Source organism: Balaenoptera physalus (genome assembly GCF_965194825.1).
Source record: "Balaenoptera physalus genome assembly, chromosome: X".
Taxonomy (NCBI): domain Eukaryota; kingdom Metazoa; phylum Chordata; class Mammalia; order Artiodactyla; family Balaenopteridae; genus Balaenoptera; species Balaenoptera physalus.
In genome coordinates this window covers 69,881,801-69,903,726 of record NC_138903.1, presented here as the reverse complement: position 1 = coordinate 69,903,726, position 21,926 = coordinate 69,881,801, and the positions used below count along the sequence as shown (strand labels likewise).

General features: G+C 35.3%; 1 protein-coding gene and 1 pseudogene across 2 annotated transcripts; both read left to right on the top strand.

The window, feature by feature from the left end:
• The first annotated feature begins 10,456 nt into the window (after window positions 1–10,456).
• LOC309653107 (small ribosomal subunit protein eS26 pseudogene) lies at window positions 10,457–10,907 on the top strand (annotated as a pseudogene). Its single transcript has one exon. The product of its transcript is annotated as a small ribosomal subunit protein eS26 pseudogene (transcript).
• Window positions 10,908–13,948: 3,041 nt separating this feature from the next.
• Window positions 13,949–21,284, top strand: HMGN5 (high mobility group nucleosome binding domain 5). The gene is made up of 6 exons (XM_082447440.1): window positions 13,949–14,103; window positions 15,849–15,878; window positions 16,424–16,453; window positions 16,702–16,755; window positions 18,554–18,691; window positions 20,012–21,284. The coding sequence occupies exons 1-6, from the start codon at window positions 14,089–14,091 to the stop codon at window positions 20,705–20,707; spliced, it is 963 nt and encodes a 320-aa protein (XP_082303566.1). The 5' UTR covers window positions 13,949–14,088; the 3' UTR covers window positions 20,708–21,284.
• Window positions 21,285–21,926: the final 642 nt, after the last annotated feature.

The window sequence follows — 21,926 nt, the reverse complement described above, 5'->3', positions numbered from 1 at the left end:
TAGCAATTCAATCCTACCTCAAGAAACAAGAAAAATCTCAAATAACCTAACCTTACACCTAAAGCAACTAGAGAAAGAAGAATAAACAAAACCCAAATTTAGTAGAAGGAAAGAAATCATAAATATCAGAGCAGAAATAAATGAAAAACGAGTGAAGAAAACAATAGCAAAAATACATGAAATTAAAAGCTGTTTCTTTGAGAAGATAAACAATATTGATAAACCTTAGCCAGACTCATCAAGAAAAAAAGGGAGAGGATTCAAATCAATAAAATAAGAAAACAAGAAAAAGAAATTACAACTGACACCACAAAAATACAAAGGATCATAAGAGATTACTACAAGCAGCTCTATGCCAATAAAATGGACAACCTGGAAGAAATGGACAAATTCTTAGAAAAGTACAACTTTCCAAGACTGAACAAGGAAGAAATAAAAGATATAAACAGACAAATCACAAGTAGTGAAACTGAAAGTGCAATTAAATATCTTCCAACAAACAAAAGCCCAGGACCAGATGGCTTCACAGGTGAATTCTATCAAACATTTACAGAAGAGCTAACACCCATCCTTCTCAAACTCTTCCAAAAAATCACAGAGGAAGTAACACTCTGAAGCTCACTCTACGAGGCCACCGTCCCCCTGATACAAACAAGCCAGACAAAGATATCACAAAAAAGAAAATTACAGACCAATATCACTGATGAACATAGACGCAAAATCCTCAACAAAATACTAGCAAACAGAATCTATCAACACATTAAAAGGATCATACACCATGGTCAAGTGGGATTTATCCCAGTGATGCAAGGATTCTTCAATATACGTAAATTAATCAATGTGATACACCATATTTATGAATTAAAGAGTAAAAACTATATGATCATCTCAATAGATGCAGAAAAATCTTTTGACAAAATTCAACGCCCATTTATGATAAAAAATCTCCAGAAAGTGGGCATAGAGGGAATCTACCTCAACATAATGCAGGTCATATAAAAGAAACCAACAGCAAACCTCATTCTGAATGGTGAAAAACTGAAAGCATTTCCTCTAAGATCAGGAACAAGACAAGGATGTCCAGTCTCACCCCTTTTGTTCAACATGGTTTTGAAAGTCCTAGCCACAGCAATCAGAGCAGAAAAAGAAATAAAAGGAATCCAAATTGGAAAAGAAGAAGTAAAACTGTCACTGTTTGCAGATGACATGGTACTATACATAGAAAAGCCTAAAGATGCCACCAGAAAACTACTAGAGCTAATCAACTAATTTGGTAAAGTTGCAGTTTACAAAATTAATGCACAGAAATCTCTTGCATTCCTATACACTAAAAACAAAATATCGAAAAGAGATATTAAAGAAACACTCCCATTTACCACTGCAACAAAAAGAATAAAATACCTGGAATAAACCTATGTAAGGAGGTAAAAGACCTGTATTCAGAAAACTATAAGATACTGATGAAATAAATCAAAGATGACAGAAACGGAGGGATGCACCATGTTCTTGGAAAAATCAATACTGTCAAAATGACTGTACTACCCAAATCAATCTACAGATTCAATGCAATCCCCATCAAATTACCAGTGGCATTTTTCACAGAATTAGAAAAAAAAAATTTATGGAAACACAAAAAACCCCAAATAGCTGAAGCAATCTTGAGAAAGAAAAACGGATCTGGAAGAATCAGGCTCCCTGACTTCAGACTATACTACAAATCTAAAGTAATCAAGACAGTATGGTACTGGCCAAAAACAGAAATATTGATCAATGGAACATGATAGAAAGCCCAGAGATAAACCCACGCACTTATGGTCACTTAATTTATGACAAAGGAGGCAAGAATATTCATAGGAGAAAAGACAGTCTCTTCAATAAGTTGTGCTGAGAAAACTGGAGAGCTGAATGTAAAAGAATGAAATTAGAACACTCCCTAATACCATACACAAAAATAAACTCAAAATGGATTGAAGACCTAAATATAAGACCAGACACTATAAAACTCTTAGAGGAAAACATAGAACACTCTTTGACATAAATCACAGCAAGATCTTTTTTGACCTCCTAGAGTAATAGAAATAAAAATAAAAATAAACAAATGGACCTAATTAAACTTGAAAGCTTTTGTACAGCCAAGAAAACTATAAACGAGATGAAAAAGGCAACCCTCAGAATAGGAGAAAATATTTGCAAATGAAACAAGTGACAAGGGATTAACCTTCAAATAAACAAACAGCTGATGCAGCTCATTATCAAAAAAAAACAACCCAATCAAAAAATGGGCTGAAGATCTAAATTGACGTCTCCAAAGAAGACATACAAATGGCCAACAAACACATGAAAAGATGCTTAACATCACTAGTTAGTAGAGAAATGCAGATCAAAACTACAATGAGGTATCACCTCACACCAGTCAGAATGGCCATCATGAAAAAATCTACAAACAATAAATGCTGTAGAGGGTGTGGAGAAAAAGGAACCCTCTTGCACTGTCGGTGGGAATGTAAATTGATACAGCCACTATGGAGAACAGTATGGAGGTTCCTTATAAAACTGAAAATAGAAGTACCATATGACCCAGCAGTCCCACTACTGGGCATATACCTGGAGAAAGCCATAATTCAAAAAGACACGTACACCCCAATGTTCATTGCAGCACTATTTACAATAGCCAGGACATGGAAGCAACCTAAATGTCCATCAACAGATGAATGGATAAAGAAGATGGGGTACATATACTCAGTGGAATATTACTCAGCCATAAAAGGAATGAAATTGTGTCATTTGTAGAGATGTGGATGGACCTAGAGTCTGTCATACAGAGTGAAGTTAAGTCAGAAAGAGAAAAACAAATATTGTATATTAACACATATACGTGGGATCTAGAAAAATGGTACAGATGAACCTATTTGCAGGGCAAGAATAGAGACAGAGATGTAGAGAACAGGCATGTGGGCATGGGGGGGAAGAGGGGGTGGGATGAATTGGGAGATTGGGATTGACATGCATACATTACCATGTGTAAAACATATAGCTAGTGGGAACCTGCTGTAGAGCATAGAGAGCTCAGCTCAGTGCTCTGTGGTGACCTAGATGGGTGGGTTGGGGGGGTTTGGTAGGGAGCGAAGAGAGATGGGATATATATATACAGATAGCTGATTCACTTCATTGTACAGCAGAAACTAACACAACATTGTAAAGCAACTATACCCCAATTTAAAAAAAATTGTTCAGTATGAAACCAAATGATAATGTTCAAATTCAAAGTGAAGGTCCAAACTGGTTGTAATTAGTGCTTGTAACCAAAGAGCCCAATAACACAATTGAGGAATGGCATTACAGCTAATAGCATGATTTTAAACAGGCTAGATTTCAATATTTAGTCAGCTGATGTTTATAGTAAACTTTTGTAATATGCATAAACACTGTTTTTTAGTGTAACTCTTGTTTACCAGATGTAAATTTATTCATGGATTCATCATCAATAGATTCATCCATATTTTGTACTCATTGAAAACAAGCAGATATTTTCATGCTCATGATAATAAAACAATTTTAACGGAAATCCAATTTACCAAAATCACAACCATTTTTATATTTAAAATTTTAATTGAAATATTGAAGTGAATTGGCAACAAAAACAAAACACAGAATTATTAAGTTAAAAAGATAATGGTTTTAATTTTTCATATGTCAATGAAATTATGTGGTATACATATAATGGTATACACATCATAGGCTTGCCAGTCTTATCTAGTCCACATCTTATACAAGGAAGCTGAATTATTGCACACCTCCCTGTGCTTCCCTAAAATAGTACCTGACCATGATCACATTTTCTTTTTTGGCTGGGCACTTATATAGTCCTCCTCAATTCCAGCAAGTTCCTTTGCAGGGGTTTACCTGGCTGTACTCAAAGCAGAGTCCCACTTCTCTCTAATCAAGCAAGAAAAAAGAAACACTCTCCATTCAGTGCTGCCTGAAAAATACATAGCCCAATGGTCATTGAACTGTCCAGTTGTATAAAACCCCAGGCATCTACACTGAGCTCTGGGAACAACACCAGTGCCTCTAATAGAGGAATGTTTCTCAAAGTGTGGACACAGTATCACAGGTAGTCCACAAGATAATTTGTGGGATACATTGGCAAGTATTCTAATAGTTATTTATTTAAGTGTGCTATGAAAAATAAATAATTAGCATGTCAGTATTTTAACAAATACTACTTCTTTAGGGTAAGTAAATATATATGGAATTATTAGTAATTCTTTACTTGGAATAACCATCTCTCTTCTTTTGTCTTTACCTCCCTGGCATCCCCACTTTTAGTGTTATTTGCTTCTTACTCTGATTCCCTATTTTGTACATTATATCACATTATCACATCTCAGATTATATCACATCACAGATTACACTGTAATTTTTGTTGGCACACCTATCTCTGTACTAGATTGTGTGTTCCTTAAGAACCAGAGCCAAATCTTTGTATCCTCAGTGTCTAATGCAGTGGCTGGGCCCTGGGAAGTACTCAATAAATATTTGTGTAATGAATGAATGTGAATTACAGCTGTGGTCAGGATAATTACATTCTACAAGCATTGATCTAGTAGCTATTTCACTGTTGGTGTTAGGATTGCACTGTGTCTCAAAGAGAATTGAAAGTGTAAAACTGCAAGACAGGAAACCAAACACAATTAATTCTCTATCAAATTAATTACATTAGTAAATTTTTTGTGCTGAGTTTTCTTATAATAATGAATTTCTGAACTAAGGTTCAAAAGCAGAATTACTGGATAAAATAAAGGTTGAAAGAGCTAAAATGTAATTAAAAGAGAACAGGTTCTGGAGTCAAACTCATGTTGAGTTTGAATTCTGGCTCAGCAACTACTAGCTGTATCGCCTGTAAACTGAGGACCAGAGATAATTCATATAAAGCCTAAATAGTACCTGACACATAGTAAGCTTTCAATAAATGGTAGCTGTCATAATTAATTTAATCTGGAGAAAACTAGGAAATATCTTACTAATAATCTCTAAGTAGTGACCCTTGAAGTTCTGACCCAAGAGAAAAATATAAAGAAGCCCCCCCTCTTATCTTGCTCCCATTCCCACCCCAATCCCTCTTATGATAGTGTAGTGATCATTACCTTCCCAACTTATGCCAAGCACTAATCTAAAGCCCAGCTGGTCTCTCTCCCTGAAGTTCCTGGTATAGATCTTCCCTATACAAGGAAATAAATCATTTTCTAATTCACACACTCCTGGTGGCAAGCAGATAATTATTTATAATTAAAAAGGTTTTTCATCCAATTTCTACTGGGTTAGATTAAATCACACCACTGTCATACCAGGAAAGTACTTAATTAAGCAGAAGAGGTGACAATGAGTGAGTGTACTTTGTTGGAAAAATTACAGGCCAAAAGTTGACGTAGAAACCCTGATATCTATTCTCAACTTTGCTAATAACTTACTTAGAAATTTTAGGTGAGTTGCTTTATTGCTCTAGGCCTTAATTTCTATACTTAGAGAAGATAAGTTCTATGCTGAGATAACTGGCTGATATTTTGGAAAAAAACTAAGCTGTATCACCACTCACTCTTCTAAAAAAATAAAGTCCAGAGGACTGAACAAATATTTAAATATAAAAAGTGAAACTATATAATTTCTAGGCAGAAGTATGAGTGGATATGTTTATAATTTTGGAATGGCGAAGTTCTAAACAAAAACACAACCAAGAAATCATATAGAAAAGGTGATAAGACTACCTAAAAACTTAAATATTTTGTCTGGAAAAACATACCACTATAAAATGTTCAAAAGATGAAAGAGAAAAATCCAATAGAAAAATAAAGAATATGGTCAAATAATTCACACACAAAAAATACGAATGGCCATCAAACCTATATAAAGATGTTCAACTTCACACATAATTAAAGACGTGAAATTAATACATTTTAAGACACTAAATGCTGGCCAAGGTAAAAGAAGTGGTCATGCGTCTGTGTTGGTGAGAGTATAAAGTGGTGCTTCTCTCCAGTGCTGATTCTTGCTGCCTGTCTCTGAGGAGCTTCTGTTCCAATCATTCTCAGAAATACCCCTCTTACAGTATTCCTACTACCTAATTTGGCATCCCACAGCCACATTTTAATCTGGGACACTATGTGCAAATAGTGTCTGGTCTCACTATTCCATCTCCTGTCACCTCCTCTGCTTTGAGGAAAGTTCAAAGTCTCCTACAGTATGGTTCTTTCTCTCTCTTCTATTCTTTGGGACCCCTTCTTCCCTTTGATAAACAAGTTCCACAAATTCTGAGAACTCAGCCAGTGTAATTCTCAAAGCATAGCCATCAGCAACTGGCTGAGGGGAGGAAACAAAGATTTTGCTAAATTCTTGAAATGGAAACAAAATACAAATTAATATTTAAAGAAATTATCCTGCCACAGTTATTTTAAATATGAAATTAATATGATTAAATATAATAGGATACTACTTTTATGGGCAAAAGTTAGCATAAACTCAAAAAATAATGTTTCTGTTTTTAAGAGTTACACAAATAATTTTCACAGAACAAAACATACCTCATGAATCAAAATAGCATGTATTTTATTACTTTCTAAAAATCTCCAGTGTGGGCCTTATACAGGAGAAATCAAGTGCTGAATGGCAATTAATGTTACAATATATTTAGAAGTGGACTAGAACATTAAAAAAAGGAGACTGAAGAAACAATTCTATTTTCCCTTCACTTTGAATCAGCAATGAATCCATACATGAAATAGACTAAACAGTATATAATCCAACAAATAACTATGGGCATATTTTTAAAAATATCTTCTTATTTGCATTTAGACAATTTAATCCTGAAACCAAGGGAAGAAGTTCCAAAGATATGTTTAGTTTATTTAAAATAATGAAAAATAATGAATATATATAAATTTATACTATTGTCACTAAAATGTGTAAAAATTGAGCATGCCCATTTGCTTGAATGGTTACTCACTTCAATATAAATTATAATTTCCTAGGTTTTAAGTAAATGGAAAATGAATGAAGCATGTCAGCTATTGTTTAACAAACTAATTGAACATAGACTGACAATAAAAACAAGATAGCAACAAACAAACAAAATAAAGAATGATTCCTTTAAAAATAATAGGGAAAACCTTGCATTAAATGTTTTCCACCATGTCCTTAGAATTTAAGAACACAGAGATGTGTATAAATAATTCTCCCAAAATGACTCTTAAGATATAATTTCTTAATGGTTCTTCTCCAGTGGATCTTCTTTTCTCTCTTCCTCCCTGCACTCTTTCTTCCTTTGCTGTACACTGTAAAGCATTTTAGCACATTTGTTGTACAGCTATTTGTTCATTTATCCTCTTGAAGACATATACATTTAGTGAGTACAATAACATAGTTGCCAATTTCCCAAAACAAAAATTGACTTGATGTTTACTACTTCATCAGAACATTTATATCTACAGTTTGAAAATTGAAGAAAACTAGTTTTAACTTTATGTTATCACACTTTAAATATGTCTAAATTTAAACGAGTTTTAGTTGATGGCTTCAAGTAATTTACAATAAAATAAAACAATTTGGAGGGTTACATGGTGCTTACTATAGAGCAATCTGATATATAAGGCCAGAAACAGAAAAGGGAGGGAAAAAACCTAGCATGACACAAAGTTAAGAGAATCATTTCTATGAGCATCTTAAAAATCCAGCATTTAACTTTAACCTCTGATTAAAATGGTATCAGTTTACTAAATTGAATTTTTTAGTAGTGAATACACTGGTTTTCGATGCACAACCTATTTGACAGGTCACCACTATTTTCTCTGTGAAGGGTGATTGTTTCTAATCAACCCTCATTGATGGACAGTTGGACTACACCAAAAACCTGATCTATCTTTTCTTGAAAATAGGCTGTAGTCTCATATGGGCAGCGTATTTATCAATTTTTTGATTAATTTTTTTTTTTGGCCGCGCTGCATGGCTTCTGGGATCTTAGTTCCCCAACCAGGGATCCAACCCTAGCCCACGGCAGTGAAAGTGCCAAGTCTTAACCACGGGACTGCTGGGGATTCCCTGTTAATTCTTTTTTAATAAATTATTTTTACAAGGATAACCAGCATTAGTGAGCTTTCTAATGAGATAGAAGAAGCCTGGAGCATTAAGATAAATTAAAATACAAAAAGCCAAAAGATAATTGTTTTAAATTAAAGATGCCATTGTGTTAGCATACCATGATACTCACACAACTTGTAGAAGTGTCCCAATACACCTTTAGTAGTTTATAAGCTATGGACTAACATCTATGCTTCTGTAATATAAAGCTGATGGTAAAATACTAAAAAATTTTTAAGATTTTAAAAGTCTCATATTTCATGCAAAAACAGATATTAACCATACCAAAACACAAATTAAGTTCAATAGATAGGACTTCCCCAGTGGGAAGTGGTTAACGGTCCGCCTGCCAATGCAGAGGACACGGGTTCGATACCTGGATGGGGAAGATCCTACATGCTGCAGAGCAACTAAGCCCCTGTGCCACAACTGCTGAGCCTGCGCTCTGGAGCCCACACATCACAACTGCTGAGCTCGCATGCCACAACTACTGAAGCCCGTGCGCCTAGAGCCCATGCTCTGCAACAAGAGAAGCCACTGCACACCACAACGAAGAGTAGTCCCCCCTCGCCGCAACTAGAGAAAGCCCGTGCACAGCAACGAAGACGCAACACAGCCATAAATAAATAAATAAATAAATAAATAAATAAATAAATAAATAAATAAATTTATTTTAAAAAAAAAGTTCAATAGATAGAATTTAGTAAATTTAAGGGAACCAGAAGCCTTTATCCCTAAAGTGAGAAACTTTGAAACTCTTCAAATAAATGAGGACACCTACTGGAAGTTGGAAATCTTTGAATAATTTTAGCCAAAGAGAAAGCTCATCTGCAATTTTATTTGAAAACTTCTTTGCTGGCAAAAGAAAGAGGACAGCATAGGCAAGTATTTGTCAAGTTCTAGGAGAAAAACCCACATTCCTTGGAATTACCTTAGACCAAAAAGGAAAAAGAAGAAACCGTGAAAGTAGAATTTCTCTTCCCTAAGGTTTCTACTTTCTTGAGGTAATTGAAACTGACTAGAGAATTCAAGTTTAAGATTATAGATGAATGGAGGATCCAGTGAATAAGCATAAAAAAAGTATCTGAAGTAGGCTGATGGCCAGCAATTGAACAAAATTTGTATTTACCAAATATGCCACATAGTTACTAACACTTCTGTATAAGTTGTATAATTGTTAATATCACAACCATAGATACATTTTTTAGTACAAAACCAAAAAAGCCTGCTGTGAATTCAATAGATGATATTGGGCATGTCATTTAACTCCCTGGAGTACATTTTATTCATCTGTATTCCAAGGGGATTAAACTAAAAAATCTTCAACAGCCTCCTTTAAGCTTTAAGGTCTGAGAGCCTAAAAATAGGATTTCCTCAAATAATTACTTTAAAAATAGGTAGACATTTTGCAATTAAAAACATAAAATTGTATTATATTCCTTTTTCCCCTAGAAAGCAGCCTCATTTATTTTTACCTTTGGAAACATACTTTCCAGATCCTTCATATCAGGGATCGCTCATTAATTCACTATTTTATTAATCTCTGGCCTGCTGTGAATAAACATAGGATATGGGAAGCTTTGGGTCTTCAGGATTATAATTTTTCCAGAGTCTCAGGTAAGTGCTGTCATCAATCTAAGCAAATTCCTCAGATCAATCTTATATAAGGCTCAAAATAAGTGTATTTAAGTATTTTGGCTCACTGTAGTCTTACCATTTATTTTGCCCTGTGAAAATACCAAGTGACAAAGTATTTAAAACACAGCTTTTAATTATATAATGGAAGTTTTACCTCATTATGTTCAAACAATAGTAGGTAGTTTTCTGACATTTTTTCATTTTTTAGAAATATAATAATAATAATGGTAATGGATGAGGCCAAAATTAAACATAATTTAATATGGAAAAGAAGATATTCATTACTAATCAATCAGTATTTTTGAGATCCCATTGCATGCAAAGCTGTATATGGAGAAATACTTTGAAATATGCAACATATATATCATTTTAAGCTAGAATATATAGAACATTTGATGACCTCTTTTACCTTAACTGCCTAACATCCCTTTTCTTATAAATACTTAATACTTTCTTTTGGATTCTCTGTCTCAAACAATTTAATGTTGGTGTCTTTCCTTTATAATTGTTCATATCTTCCTGTGTCATTTCCCAGTGGTTACCAAATGGGCATGCTACAGCTCCTGTAAGTTTTGAGGATGGCAGTAGGCATTCTTAATACCCAGGAGAAATTAGAGAGCCCTGTGGAGAATTGTCCAGCAATTACCTTCATAGTCATGAATAAATAATTTAAAAAAGAGAAATAGCTCCTCTTTCGCCTCCTCGCTTCCAAGATGACCAAGAAAAGAAGGAACAATGGTAGTGCCAAAAAGGGCCGCGGCCACGTGCAGCCTATTCGTTGTACCAACTATGCCCGTTGCGTGCCCAAGGATAAGGCTATTAAGAAGTTCGTCATTCGGAACATCGTAGAGGCCTCAGCCATCAGGGACATTTCCAAAGCGAGTGTTTTCGACGCCTATGTGCTTCCAAAGCTGTATGTGAAACTGCATTACTGCATGAGTTGTGCCATTCACAACAAGGTAGTTCAGGAATCGTTCTCAGAAAGCCCAGAAGGACCAAACACCTCCATCCCGATTTAGACCTGCTGGTGCTGCCCCACGACCTCCACCAAAGCCCATGTAAGGAGCTAAGTCCTTAAAGACTAAAGAAATACTGTTCCCTGGAAAGACAATAAAGTGGAAATTATACTTAGAAAAAAAAAAGAAATAAGCCAATGTATTTTTTTAAATGAGCCAAAAAAAATTCTCACTTTGACAATTATACAAAAAAAAAAATTAAGGAATAATTTATCAATTTTAGAAAAATAGTTTTTAAAGTTAGCAAATTCTATAGGAGGTATGTAGAGTGTAATGTGCTAAGAAAATATTTAGGTAAGGAGAAATAAGTATACAAAATTTTAAATCAACGTGAAGTTATACGACTGAGTGGTTGGGGAGAAAATAGAAAATATCAAAGCTTGCTTGTGTCATATGAGTGGTACAATTTAAATTCTATAGTGTAACAAGAAGGTAGAATCTTTTAGGGCTGAAATGAATGGATAAGGCTTTTGTCAAAGAAGTGATATTTGACTTGGGTCTGAACAATTTGATAGACATTTGATAAGCAGAGGTAGAAGACAATGGGGCTGCAATCGGAGGTAAAAATATAGCAAAGGCAAAAAGCCTAGGGCAGGTTGGTTTCTACAAAAGACTACCATGGTTAATGGTTGGAAAAAAGAACATGGTGGTGGGGGTCAGGAATTAGAGAAATGTTTCAACCTTAGAAAATTTTTGTATGCATGCATGACTATTGTTTCAATCTGATAGGACATAAATCACAGATGCAACAGGTTAGACTGCAAGGAAGGGAAATGGACCAAAAAAGAAAATTGCTCACAAACTTAAGAGGAATCTTAGACCCCACTGACCTGCACGTTTCTTCTTTGCATCCAAACTAAGCCTTACCTCCCAAGACTCCTCGCGATCATTTATTTCAATCCACCTGGACTAGTCATTCTGTTCACTGAACAAGTACAAAGATTTCCTGCCTCTGCATTTGCTATAATAGTCTATCCAACGGTTCAGAGCCAAGTCAAATACTACCTCCTCAACAAAAACCTTCTCCAGTGATCTCAGTCTTAAACCATAGTTCTCATCTGTTTTATTATTGAACTTAGATTGTACCACTCACATGATACAAGCAACCTTGATTTATAAATGTTTGCATCTGCTTGCTTTATCCTACACAATTATAAAAGTTCTTAAGGGCAGAAACCATGTAATGCAACTTTGCATACCACAGCGTTTTGCAGTTTCATAGGCTAGTCTATAAAATCAAAATCCAACTCACAAAATAATGCTAAATACGAATTTGTTGAGTGTGTTCCAGTGTTGACACATTTTTCATTCTCTTCATGTTTCTCCTTATCCTTATGAAGCAATCCTTATATTGAACCCAAATTTTATGTTTACTTTCTAACTCTTGGAAAATAAAATGATTGAAACACATCTAGGCTCACCCAGTAATGCCTTCACTATAAGAGTTAAAGAGGCATCTAGAGAATCTAGGGATGATCCCAATAACTGTGGGGAAAGGAAGCAATTTAAATGTCTTTCTGATTTACTTACTTGAATCAGAATGTAATATGAGGTTGGAGGAGGGAAATTGAGCTGAAAACAATCTTTACTACCTGATCTGTTTAATTCCACACTGTAGGTGCTGGGGAAGAATGGGTAAAGGTAAAAATGATGGGTTCTTCTGTTAGGCTGTATTTTAGTTTGAAGGGATGATTTGGTATTCTAAAGCAGCTATGAATATTTTTAAAACTGATGATTGCAATTTTTTAATCCACATGAACACAAATGGATTTATTCCTTTAAGTAACTGTTCAAAGGGTTAATTTCCTTTTTTTGATTAACCTTCCAGCATAGGGATTTCGTCTGTGGTTGAAACAAGTTTAAACCCAATTAGCTGTTACAAAAACCAAAGTAAGGCATTGGGAAAAGGTGCTTCAGGATCCTACATTTTTACGCATAAGTATCCACAAGTACCTCATTCACCAATCCCCACCCCCACGCTCACAAACTTTAGGTCTCAGAAACTAACTTGGGAACGCAGATAGAAGCCTCTTTTAGAGTAGAAAGCTACCTAATGATGGCTAGGACTAGGGTGACATTAGGGGGCACTCTCCTTAGGCACAAATTATAAGAGGCACCCCAAAACTCGATAATGAAGATAAATTTTTAAAGCACTATTTTAAAGACCTAACTAATGCAAAAAAAGTCCATGATGAACAAACTATCAATTTTAAATAAAATCAAGATCTTGCCCTGCACTTGCATGATTCACGTCAATTGCCTCATCCTAATCTCCTGAGTTTGGGGCACATACTTAAATTTGCACCAGAGGTGAGTGCTTTAATTGCTTTATCCGAGTCCAGGCTCTTGAGTCCTAAACACTTTCATGTATGGCACCTTCCCGAGTCCCTTCACTAAATGCCACCTTTGGATTCATAATCCATTGTATCAGCACTTTTCCTCGGGATAGACCTCTGTTATTACAAACCTCACGCGGGGTCCCATTGAATTCCTGGTGGACTCCCACCAAGTGGGATAATGGTATCTATCAAATGTCCCCACCTTCAGGTTCCTCCTGCTTTTACAGCTCCCAATTTGTTGCTCTCCATTGGCGGGAGACGCGCCGTTTGGCACCCTGATCCTGCCAGGACTACAATTCTGCTTTGGCGGAAAGTTCCCACAACCTGAGAAACAGCTCCACTCTTTTCTACTTTCTGAATGAGTGCTCCTCTCAGTTCATCTACATCATTCTGCCAAAGGTAGAATGGAAAGACTGGAGCCTAGGCTCAATAATGTCCCTAAAGCACTTTGTCTCCAGGAAGTAAAGTGGGGCTTTTAGAGACCGTGGAGAAATCAAGTGCAATGACTTTCGCCTGTCATTACTACATAAAAGGAAAAAAACAAAAACAACAACAAAAAACGATCAAGACAATTCCAGCTTTCCCGCCGGTTTTATGCTTCAGCACTTTGCATCCACGAAGTCTGGGGTCTCCTCTACCCCACCAGCGGTCGGAGCTGGCAGAGTACGAGGGCTTCAGGCAAGTCCGTGGGCCACGCCCCCTGGGCTGGTCACCTCCCCTTATTGGCCTGACAGCCTGTCACTCCAATTTGGGTCCCACTCCTGCTAACCGTTCACGTAGTTCGGTTGCGTCTGGTGCGTTTAATGTTGCCAATAACGAAGGATTTTTTTTTTTTTTGGAGGCGAGCACAGTTCGTGCTGCAATTAGTTCATTCATTGAAAACTCAGTTGCTATCTGAGCGGTCGGGTAGAGACTGCTTTCGGCTTTTTTCCTGCTGTTAAGATCTCCTCTAGAGAGCTGCAACAATGCCCAAAAGAAAGGTAAGTGAAATAGGAAGACAGAAGGAGGATTAGCGACTGAAATACATATTTCCTAATCGGCAGAGTTTTTTTTTTAAAGCATTTTGGCTTCTAGTTCGATTTTGTGATGTGTTGAATGGAAGGGGAGGGAAGGGCAAATATCGGTTGGTGTAAGGTTGAGGATGGTCTCTCACGCAACTAGTTCACTTTTGGCTTGTTTTGTTTAAGGGTAAGAATCACTTGAGAGGTGTCTCCATGCTGAATTACAAACAGCCATAGCGCTGTGCTGTCGCTTCCTACCCCACCCCCCCTTCCTCCGCTTACCCTATTGGAGAAGACTTCTCCCAACCACACTTCCAGGCACTAGTTTCCTCCTCAGCCTCCAGCTTTTCTCCGGGAACCGTCCAGTTTGGGGGAACGAAAGCCATGGCTTTCTCCCGCATTTGCCTTTGTTCTTCCCGTTTTCTTTTTCCTTTTTTTCCCTCCTCCGCTTCTTGTCATGCCAGATGGCTATGCAATGGTAATCCTGTGCCATTAGGCGGCGCAGACTTCAAACTGTCCTAGAGACGGGAGAGATTCACAGCTGTAATTAGCAACTTTGGAGCTGAGAGATCTGGGACTCTCCAAGCTCACTCACTGTCTAAAGGTGGAAGGATGATAAGAGAAATGGGTCAGATAAACTATTGCTGATGTTAGGGTAGCATGGATTTGTTCACTTTAGACACGCAGAATTGATATGAGCTATTCAAGGGCTACAAGTCTCCTGCAAACCCTCACTTAAAAGATCGTGGTTTCTCTCTTGGACGGGAAATAAATTCACGCTCGGTGTTGGTTTGTTTTTTTTTTTGGGGGGGGGGAGGGAGTTCCCTTAGAAGTGAAATCGATCGCTGTTTCGTTGCTTGATAAAATTGTAAAACACTGTGCTAAGTAAGGCGTTATGATTGTTTTGGTACTATTCCTATCTATTCGTCCGCCTTCCATATTTTTAGAACATAGGAATAAGACTGAAATTCCCCGGTGCTCTGGCGATGTATGACTCGTGCAATAGCTCGATAATTCCCAGGCTAAAGGACTGCTCAGATACGGAAAGCAATGGTTTCTAATCAACATCCCCCTGCCTGAGATTCCCGCCGCTGCGCTTTTCTAGGCTTGTGCAATGGGTCTTGCTATTTTACAGAGCTGACAGCAACCTTGTAGCAGGTAGTGGCGGGAAGTTTTAAAATCCGCAGCCGGCTTCTCAGAATAACGCATTGACGTTGTAACAAAGAGGGTCCCCCCACACCAGGGCATTGTGGGGGTTGTAGTTGTTGTATGCACAACTTGGAGGGGAGAATAGTCCATTTAGAAGAGAGGATCAGATAAGTACAATTGCATCTCGAGCATAAAGCTAAACAGACAGGGAGATTGCATGAAGCTCCGCCTTCATTCTGCCCGCCCCCACGCTTTTTGGCTTTAACCCTGGCTACAACAGGTGGATTTTAAAATTAAAAAGGTTTGTTTTTAGGAGATGCAATTTACACAAAAGGATGAAATTGACTATCAGTTGTATAAACTTACGTCTTGGGAATTCATTTGCATCTTGGTGCACATTTGCGCTTTAGTAGACAGCATGCTACTAGGCACTAACACGTGGCTACTTGAGCAGGAATCCAAGAAAAAGTCAAGCTGTTATATTGCAATTGCAATCTATAGGCAATATTTTCGGATCTATCAGTATATGTTTATATCGATGACCTTATTTCTGTGTGGTTTTCTCCCCTGTATAGGTTGCAGGTCAAGGTGATATGAGGCAGGAGGTGAGTTTCTTTAGTTTTAGAATCTGAAAAAATTCACTTGGTTTATAAACTTGACACATAAGCAGCTAAAAACTAAATGCTGGTTAGAATATTTGTACCATATGCGTACCAATATGGTATGCCAGTGAGCTCTCTAAGAAATATAGTAGGTATTGAAAACTCCAAACTCCATGGAACTTAGGACCTTGTGCTTAAGATCTGGAGAGAGCTTCTTCCTTTTAAGCCAAAGAATTGCTTTGTCAGTTTGCAAGAAGGGGCTGTATTTTCATTTCTAAATATACTCCTTGTTACTAGCCATTTGTGTTCATTTAACCTAGCAATTGAAATTTAATTTGGGATTCTTTTTTCCTTAGCTGTATGAAGGGTCCAGAGGAGGGAAAAATCAAAACTTATATTTTTACTATGATATTTTTTAATCAAATACACAATGCTTCTTAATGACAATATATACGTAGTGGTACACTAAATATTTTCACCACAATATAAATATTTCTAGTTTTGTGTATCCATAATTCTCTTAACTGATAATTATTTTTAACTTATAGCCAAAGAGAAGATCAGCCAGACTGTCTGCTGTAAGTAGTCTTTTTAAAAAGCTGCCCATGTATTGTAAAATGTAATTTTAAAATTCAGAGAATCCTAGACAATACTAGTTATTTAATACAAGATTTGTTTTTGATGTTTTAAGAAAAACTTTCTCACCAAGGAAATGTTTTTATCTTAGTGTTCAGTTTGAACCATACCCATTTATTTTAATTACGAGGCTGAATTTCATTGTTAGTGATCTGTCTTCAATTACGTTTTCTTCCTTCTTTACCCCCAGTTGCCTGTGCCCATTATTCCAGAGTTGAAGTCCAAAAGAACATCAGCTCCAAGGGTAAATATTCAGCATGCAATGTTGAGAGAAACTTGCTTTTCTTCAGAAATAGTTTTTTGGAAAGGCATACAGTTGATCATTTTGCTTTATTTTCTTTTCAGTTAGTGATATATTACATTATACATTATACCATATGGTACATGTCAGCCCTTTGAGTCAGAAATATTTGTTTGTGTTCTGTGGTTTTCTGCTGTGTTTCGGCATTTTCATTAGGAAGAGACAAAACAAAATTTTAGTTGGCTAGACCCATAAAACATACGTGCTTTTGACGTCATATAGTCATAATACCAGTACTCCTGGGGAAACAAAAGGTGTAAACTCTAGTAACCAAAGTAATGCTTTGTGATAATAATAGTAACTAACATTTGATAATACTTTACAGTTTGCAAAGTGCTTTCACATACATTATTTTCAAATACACACAGTTGATCTCATATAGGCTTCTGTGCTCTAATGTTGTGGTTAAAGACATTAGAAATAGCCTCAATATTAAGTTCACTTTTTCCCCTATATTTTATTTATTTATTTATGTGTAAATATGTGTGAATATAATATGACTGTATTTCTTTTTTAGAACTGGTTTATTGAGGTATGATTGATGTTTTAAGGAAAAGTTGAATTCTTAACATCATAAAATGTTAAAGCTAGGAGGAACGTTAGAGATCATCTAATCCCATCATTTTGTGGTTGAAGAAACTAAATTACAGTTGTATTCATAAAATGCTTTGAAATACTTCATTAAAAGATATTGCTAAAACTATGGCCATAGGTTTAGTAATCATAGTAAGTGACAACTGAAGAGAAAGGTTCTTTTTGGTTTTTCTCTATTTTGCATTTCCTTGTTACTATTTATAAAATTAAGTACTCAATTTATAAGTTGTTAAAATAGTAAACATAGTTTATTTCCTTTCAAAATAAAAGACAGTGATATAATAAAACAGATAATATATAATCATGGACTTTAAAACAATTTACCCTCCTTGGCTCTCAGTTTCTCATGTATTAAAAGAATAAAACATATCTATATTGCATTTTACAGTTTCTAAAGTAATTTCACATATATTTTATCATTTGCTCCTTATTACATCCCTGTAGGTAGGTGGTATTACTCTCTTTTACATATGAAGAAATAAACACAAAGAGATTTCTGCTTTTGCTCAAGATCACATCAAGTAAGAAACAGATTCAGATTTAAAACACATGTTAGCTGGCCCCTGAACCCAGTGCTCTTTCTACTACATACACACTTAGCCAAAGAGCTTTCTTGGTAAAGAAATTATGATTCAAGTCATTCAGAAACTTGTAGACCCAAATATTGAATCACTAATGTCCCCAGGTGACCTCTTTCAAATATATCTAAATTGCTGCTCTCTCTAACATAGTATTTCTCTTAATTATTACCAATGGAGGCTCTGCAGTCAAAAACCCTGTTGCTAATTATTAAACATGACAGGGATAAACTGGTCCCCTCTAGTCAAAGAAAGTCAATTTATCAAAGTGTAACCTGATGCTAGCAATTGGCCCTGAGTAGCCACTGGTCAGCATTCTAACTTGTTGTTTCTCACCTAAAAGAAACTTTCTTTGATTTATATCAGGAATATTATTCATTTTAATACCATTTCAGGTTTATAATGACACTGAAAGTGTCAAGTGATAATTTTGTTGATATTAAGTTTATATGGATATTTTAAAGCTTTTCCGTAAATTATTACAACAGCTGGTAAAATAACGGGCCATTTAATAAACACACCAGTTAAATTGTGTATTTATTTTTTTATTGTTCTGTGTTGCTGGACAGAAAATGAAGACAAAAAATGATATGATGGAAAAAAACACAGATGCAAGTGCCAAAGCCATAGCTGAAACCAAGAAAGAAGTTGTTAAAGAAGAATACAACAGTGAAACTGCTGAAAATGGAGAAGCCAACATTATAGAGGTATCTTCCAATATTAACAATTTTGTCCACTTGAAAGTTTAACAATGGGTGCAACTGAAAGAAATCTTGTTTGTCTTGTAGTTTAAACATTGAAAAACATTAAATGAGTATGGCTCCATAGTGTCAGTCTGTCCAGGCTGCTGTAACAAAATACCACAGATGGGTGGCTTATAAACAACAGAAATTTATTTCTCACAGTTCTGAAGGCTGGGAAATCAAAGATCAAGGCACCAGCATTTTTGGTGTCTGATGAAGACCTGCTTCCTGGTTATGGATGGCAGTTTTCTCACTGTGTCCTGACGTGATAGAAAGGGTGAGAGAGCTCTCTGGGGCCTCTTTTATAAGGACATAAATCCTTTTCATGAGGGCTCTACTCTGATGACCTTAATCACCTCCCATAGGCCCCACCTCCAAATATGATCACATTGGAAATTAGGTTTTATCATATGAATTTTGGAGGACACAAACATTCTGTTTATAACATATAGTATAATGGTATCTAAGGGGAAAAGAAAGAAAACAAATTTAAAATTTGAGAATTTACAGGTATGGGTAGTGGGAGCAGTGGGTTAGCATTGATATTAATAGAACAATGCCAGAGATTATGACTTATTAATAATCTAATCACTGTCTTATTAAATACAGACCAATCCTCTATTGCTTTTGTCAGCACATGGGCTATTTGTAAATACCTTTTCAAGATCATATATGTTTCTTCTTTCCTCTTCAGATTGCAAAACAAATCATTATGTATGTTTCCAATAGGTCTTGCTTTACATATTTAGCATACCACGTTTCTAGGTATTGTAGTTAAAAAAAAAATGAGAATGGGATTTAGTGCCAAATCTATAAACCAGACCTATGCATGTAGGGAAAATCTTTTGTAAGTGATCCTATGATATATGGTAGAAGACTTTTCAAGTAACTTTTTACAAAGTAGACCTAAATCTCACCATTATAGAAATAAAACGTATTATTTCTTCAAGGAATATATTTTGTTTACATACATGCTACTCATTTTTTCTGTATTTACTCTGTTTCCTCATATTTGTAATGAAAATTATTTATATGAACAAGTTTCCCTGAATTTATTGTTCCAAATATCTATTTGTGCATGTTTGTGTGGAGATATTTTAATTAATCCTATTTCTTATAAGGTTTCCTTATGATGTGTTGTTTAGGAGGCCTTTTCCACAGGAAAATTACTTTCTTATAGATGAAGTATCATTTTTTCCATAAAACAGATATAATCCTAAGTATTTAGGGGAAATGTTTCCAAATTTACAAATATAATCTTGGCTTTTTTCTCAATACATATAGACACCAGCTCCTGAAAAAGAAATAGAGGAAATAAAAGAAGAAAAAATTGAAGATATCAAAGAAGAAAGAGGAGAAAAGAAAGAAACAGTGGCAGCAGAAGGAAAAGAAGATGAAAAAGAAGATCAGAAAGGAGATGGAGAAGATCAAAACAAGGAAGAAGAGAAAGGAGAAGATGGAAGAGGGAAAGAATATGAAAAAGAAGATGAAGGTGGAAAAGAGGAAGAAGACAAGAAAGACACAGGAGATGAAAAGGAGGGTGAAGATGGAAAAGGGAAAGGAGAAGATGGCAAAGAGGGAGAAGATGAAAAAGAGAAAGGAGATGAAAAAGAGAATGAAAATGGAAAGGAGAAAGGAGAAGATGGCAAAGAATCTGAAGATGGAAAAGATAAAGGAGAAGATGAAAAAAAGGGAGATGATAGAAAAGAGAAAGGAGATGGAAAAGAGAATGAAGATGGAAAAGAGGATGAAGATGGAAAGGGGGATGAAGGTGTAAATGAGAAAGAAGATGAAAAAGAGAAAGGAGAAGATGAAAAAAAGGAAGAAGGAAAAGAGGAAGAAAATGGAAAAGGAGACAGGAAAGATGGAGGAGATGGAAAAGAAGATGAAAGCAAGGCTGAAATTGGAAAAGAAATAGCTGAAAGAAAAGAGGTCAAAAAAGAAAATGGAAAAAAAGTAGAGTCTCAGAGTATTGTTTAAAGCTGCCCTATATGGTTTCATAATTTGGTAATATGTACCTTCATGTTGTAATGTTAAGAGAGATGAATATTTTTATCAACTATTTTATAAACACAGCTTTTCTTTAGCATCAATTTAATTTCAAAACATCTTCATACTGGTTATTAGTCACAAATTTCCTAACATGAAACATTTATCTATAAATTTTGTAATTATAATAGTGGAATATATAGAAAAAATATGTTTTCAACTTTGTCAGTGAATACACTTTTTCTGTAAGTTATGTGTTAAATCTTTGAATTTTAATTTTACTCCTATATGTGATAATTTCACAAAATGGAGAGATCCCAAAAGAATTTCCTCAAACATTCTTGTGGTTCTCTAGGTTACTTTTATAAAGAAGGTGAACTATTTTCATGTAATGCTAAGAATTAGAATTATGTTTCCCAAATATAACTTTGATATTAGCTTGGGAAAAAATAAAATTGTAATTCCATTTTTAAAAGAAATGCAAATGTTTATTTCAGAAGGGCAGTTCTGACAATATGTGTATTCACAAAATTTTACTGGATTTATCTTAATAAAAATTATCTTCAAAGATTATTGTAGTTTGTTATAACTCCAAAAATCTAATTAGTGAAATATTATAATGCTTCATTTTTTCTATTGTGATGTTCACAAAAACATTAAAAAACAATAACAAAAACAATAAAATAAACATAACATAAAATTCACCATTTTAACCATTTCAAAATATACAATTCAGTGGTTTTACTACATTCACAATGTTGTGCAACCACTATCACTATCCACTATCTAATTACAGAATATTTTCATCACCAAAATAAGAAACAAAGTACGAATTAGCTGTCTATGTCCATTCCCCCCAACCGACCCCACCACTGGTCTCTGGCAACTGTTAATTTATTTTCTGTCTCTATGGGTTTGCCTATTCTGGACACTTCGTATAAATGGAATCATGTGACATGTGGCCTTTTGTGTCTGGCTTCTTTCACTTAGCATAATTTTTCATGTTCACCCATGTTGTAGCATGTATCAGTATTTCATTTCTTTTTGTGGCTGAATAATATATTACACTACATTGTTTGTTGAAGAATATTTGAGTTGTTTCCATACTTTGTCAATTATGAATAATGCTACGAACATTTATGTACAAGTTTTTGTGTACATGTATGTTTTCATTTCTCCTGATTATATACCTAGGAGTAGAACCACTAGA

Coding starts and splice junctions, on each gene's coding strand:
- HMGN5 (XM_082447440.1), top strand. Junction 16,454..16,701: donor GATCAGCCAGACTGTCTGCT/GTAAGTAGTCTT, acceptor CTTTACCCCCAG/TTGCCTGTGCCCATTATTCC. Junction 16,756..18,553: donor AAAGAACATCAGCTCCAAGG/GTAAATATTCAG, acceptor GTTGCTGGACAG/AAAATGAAGACAAAAAATGA.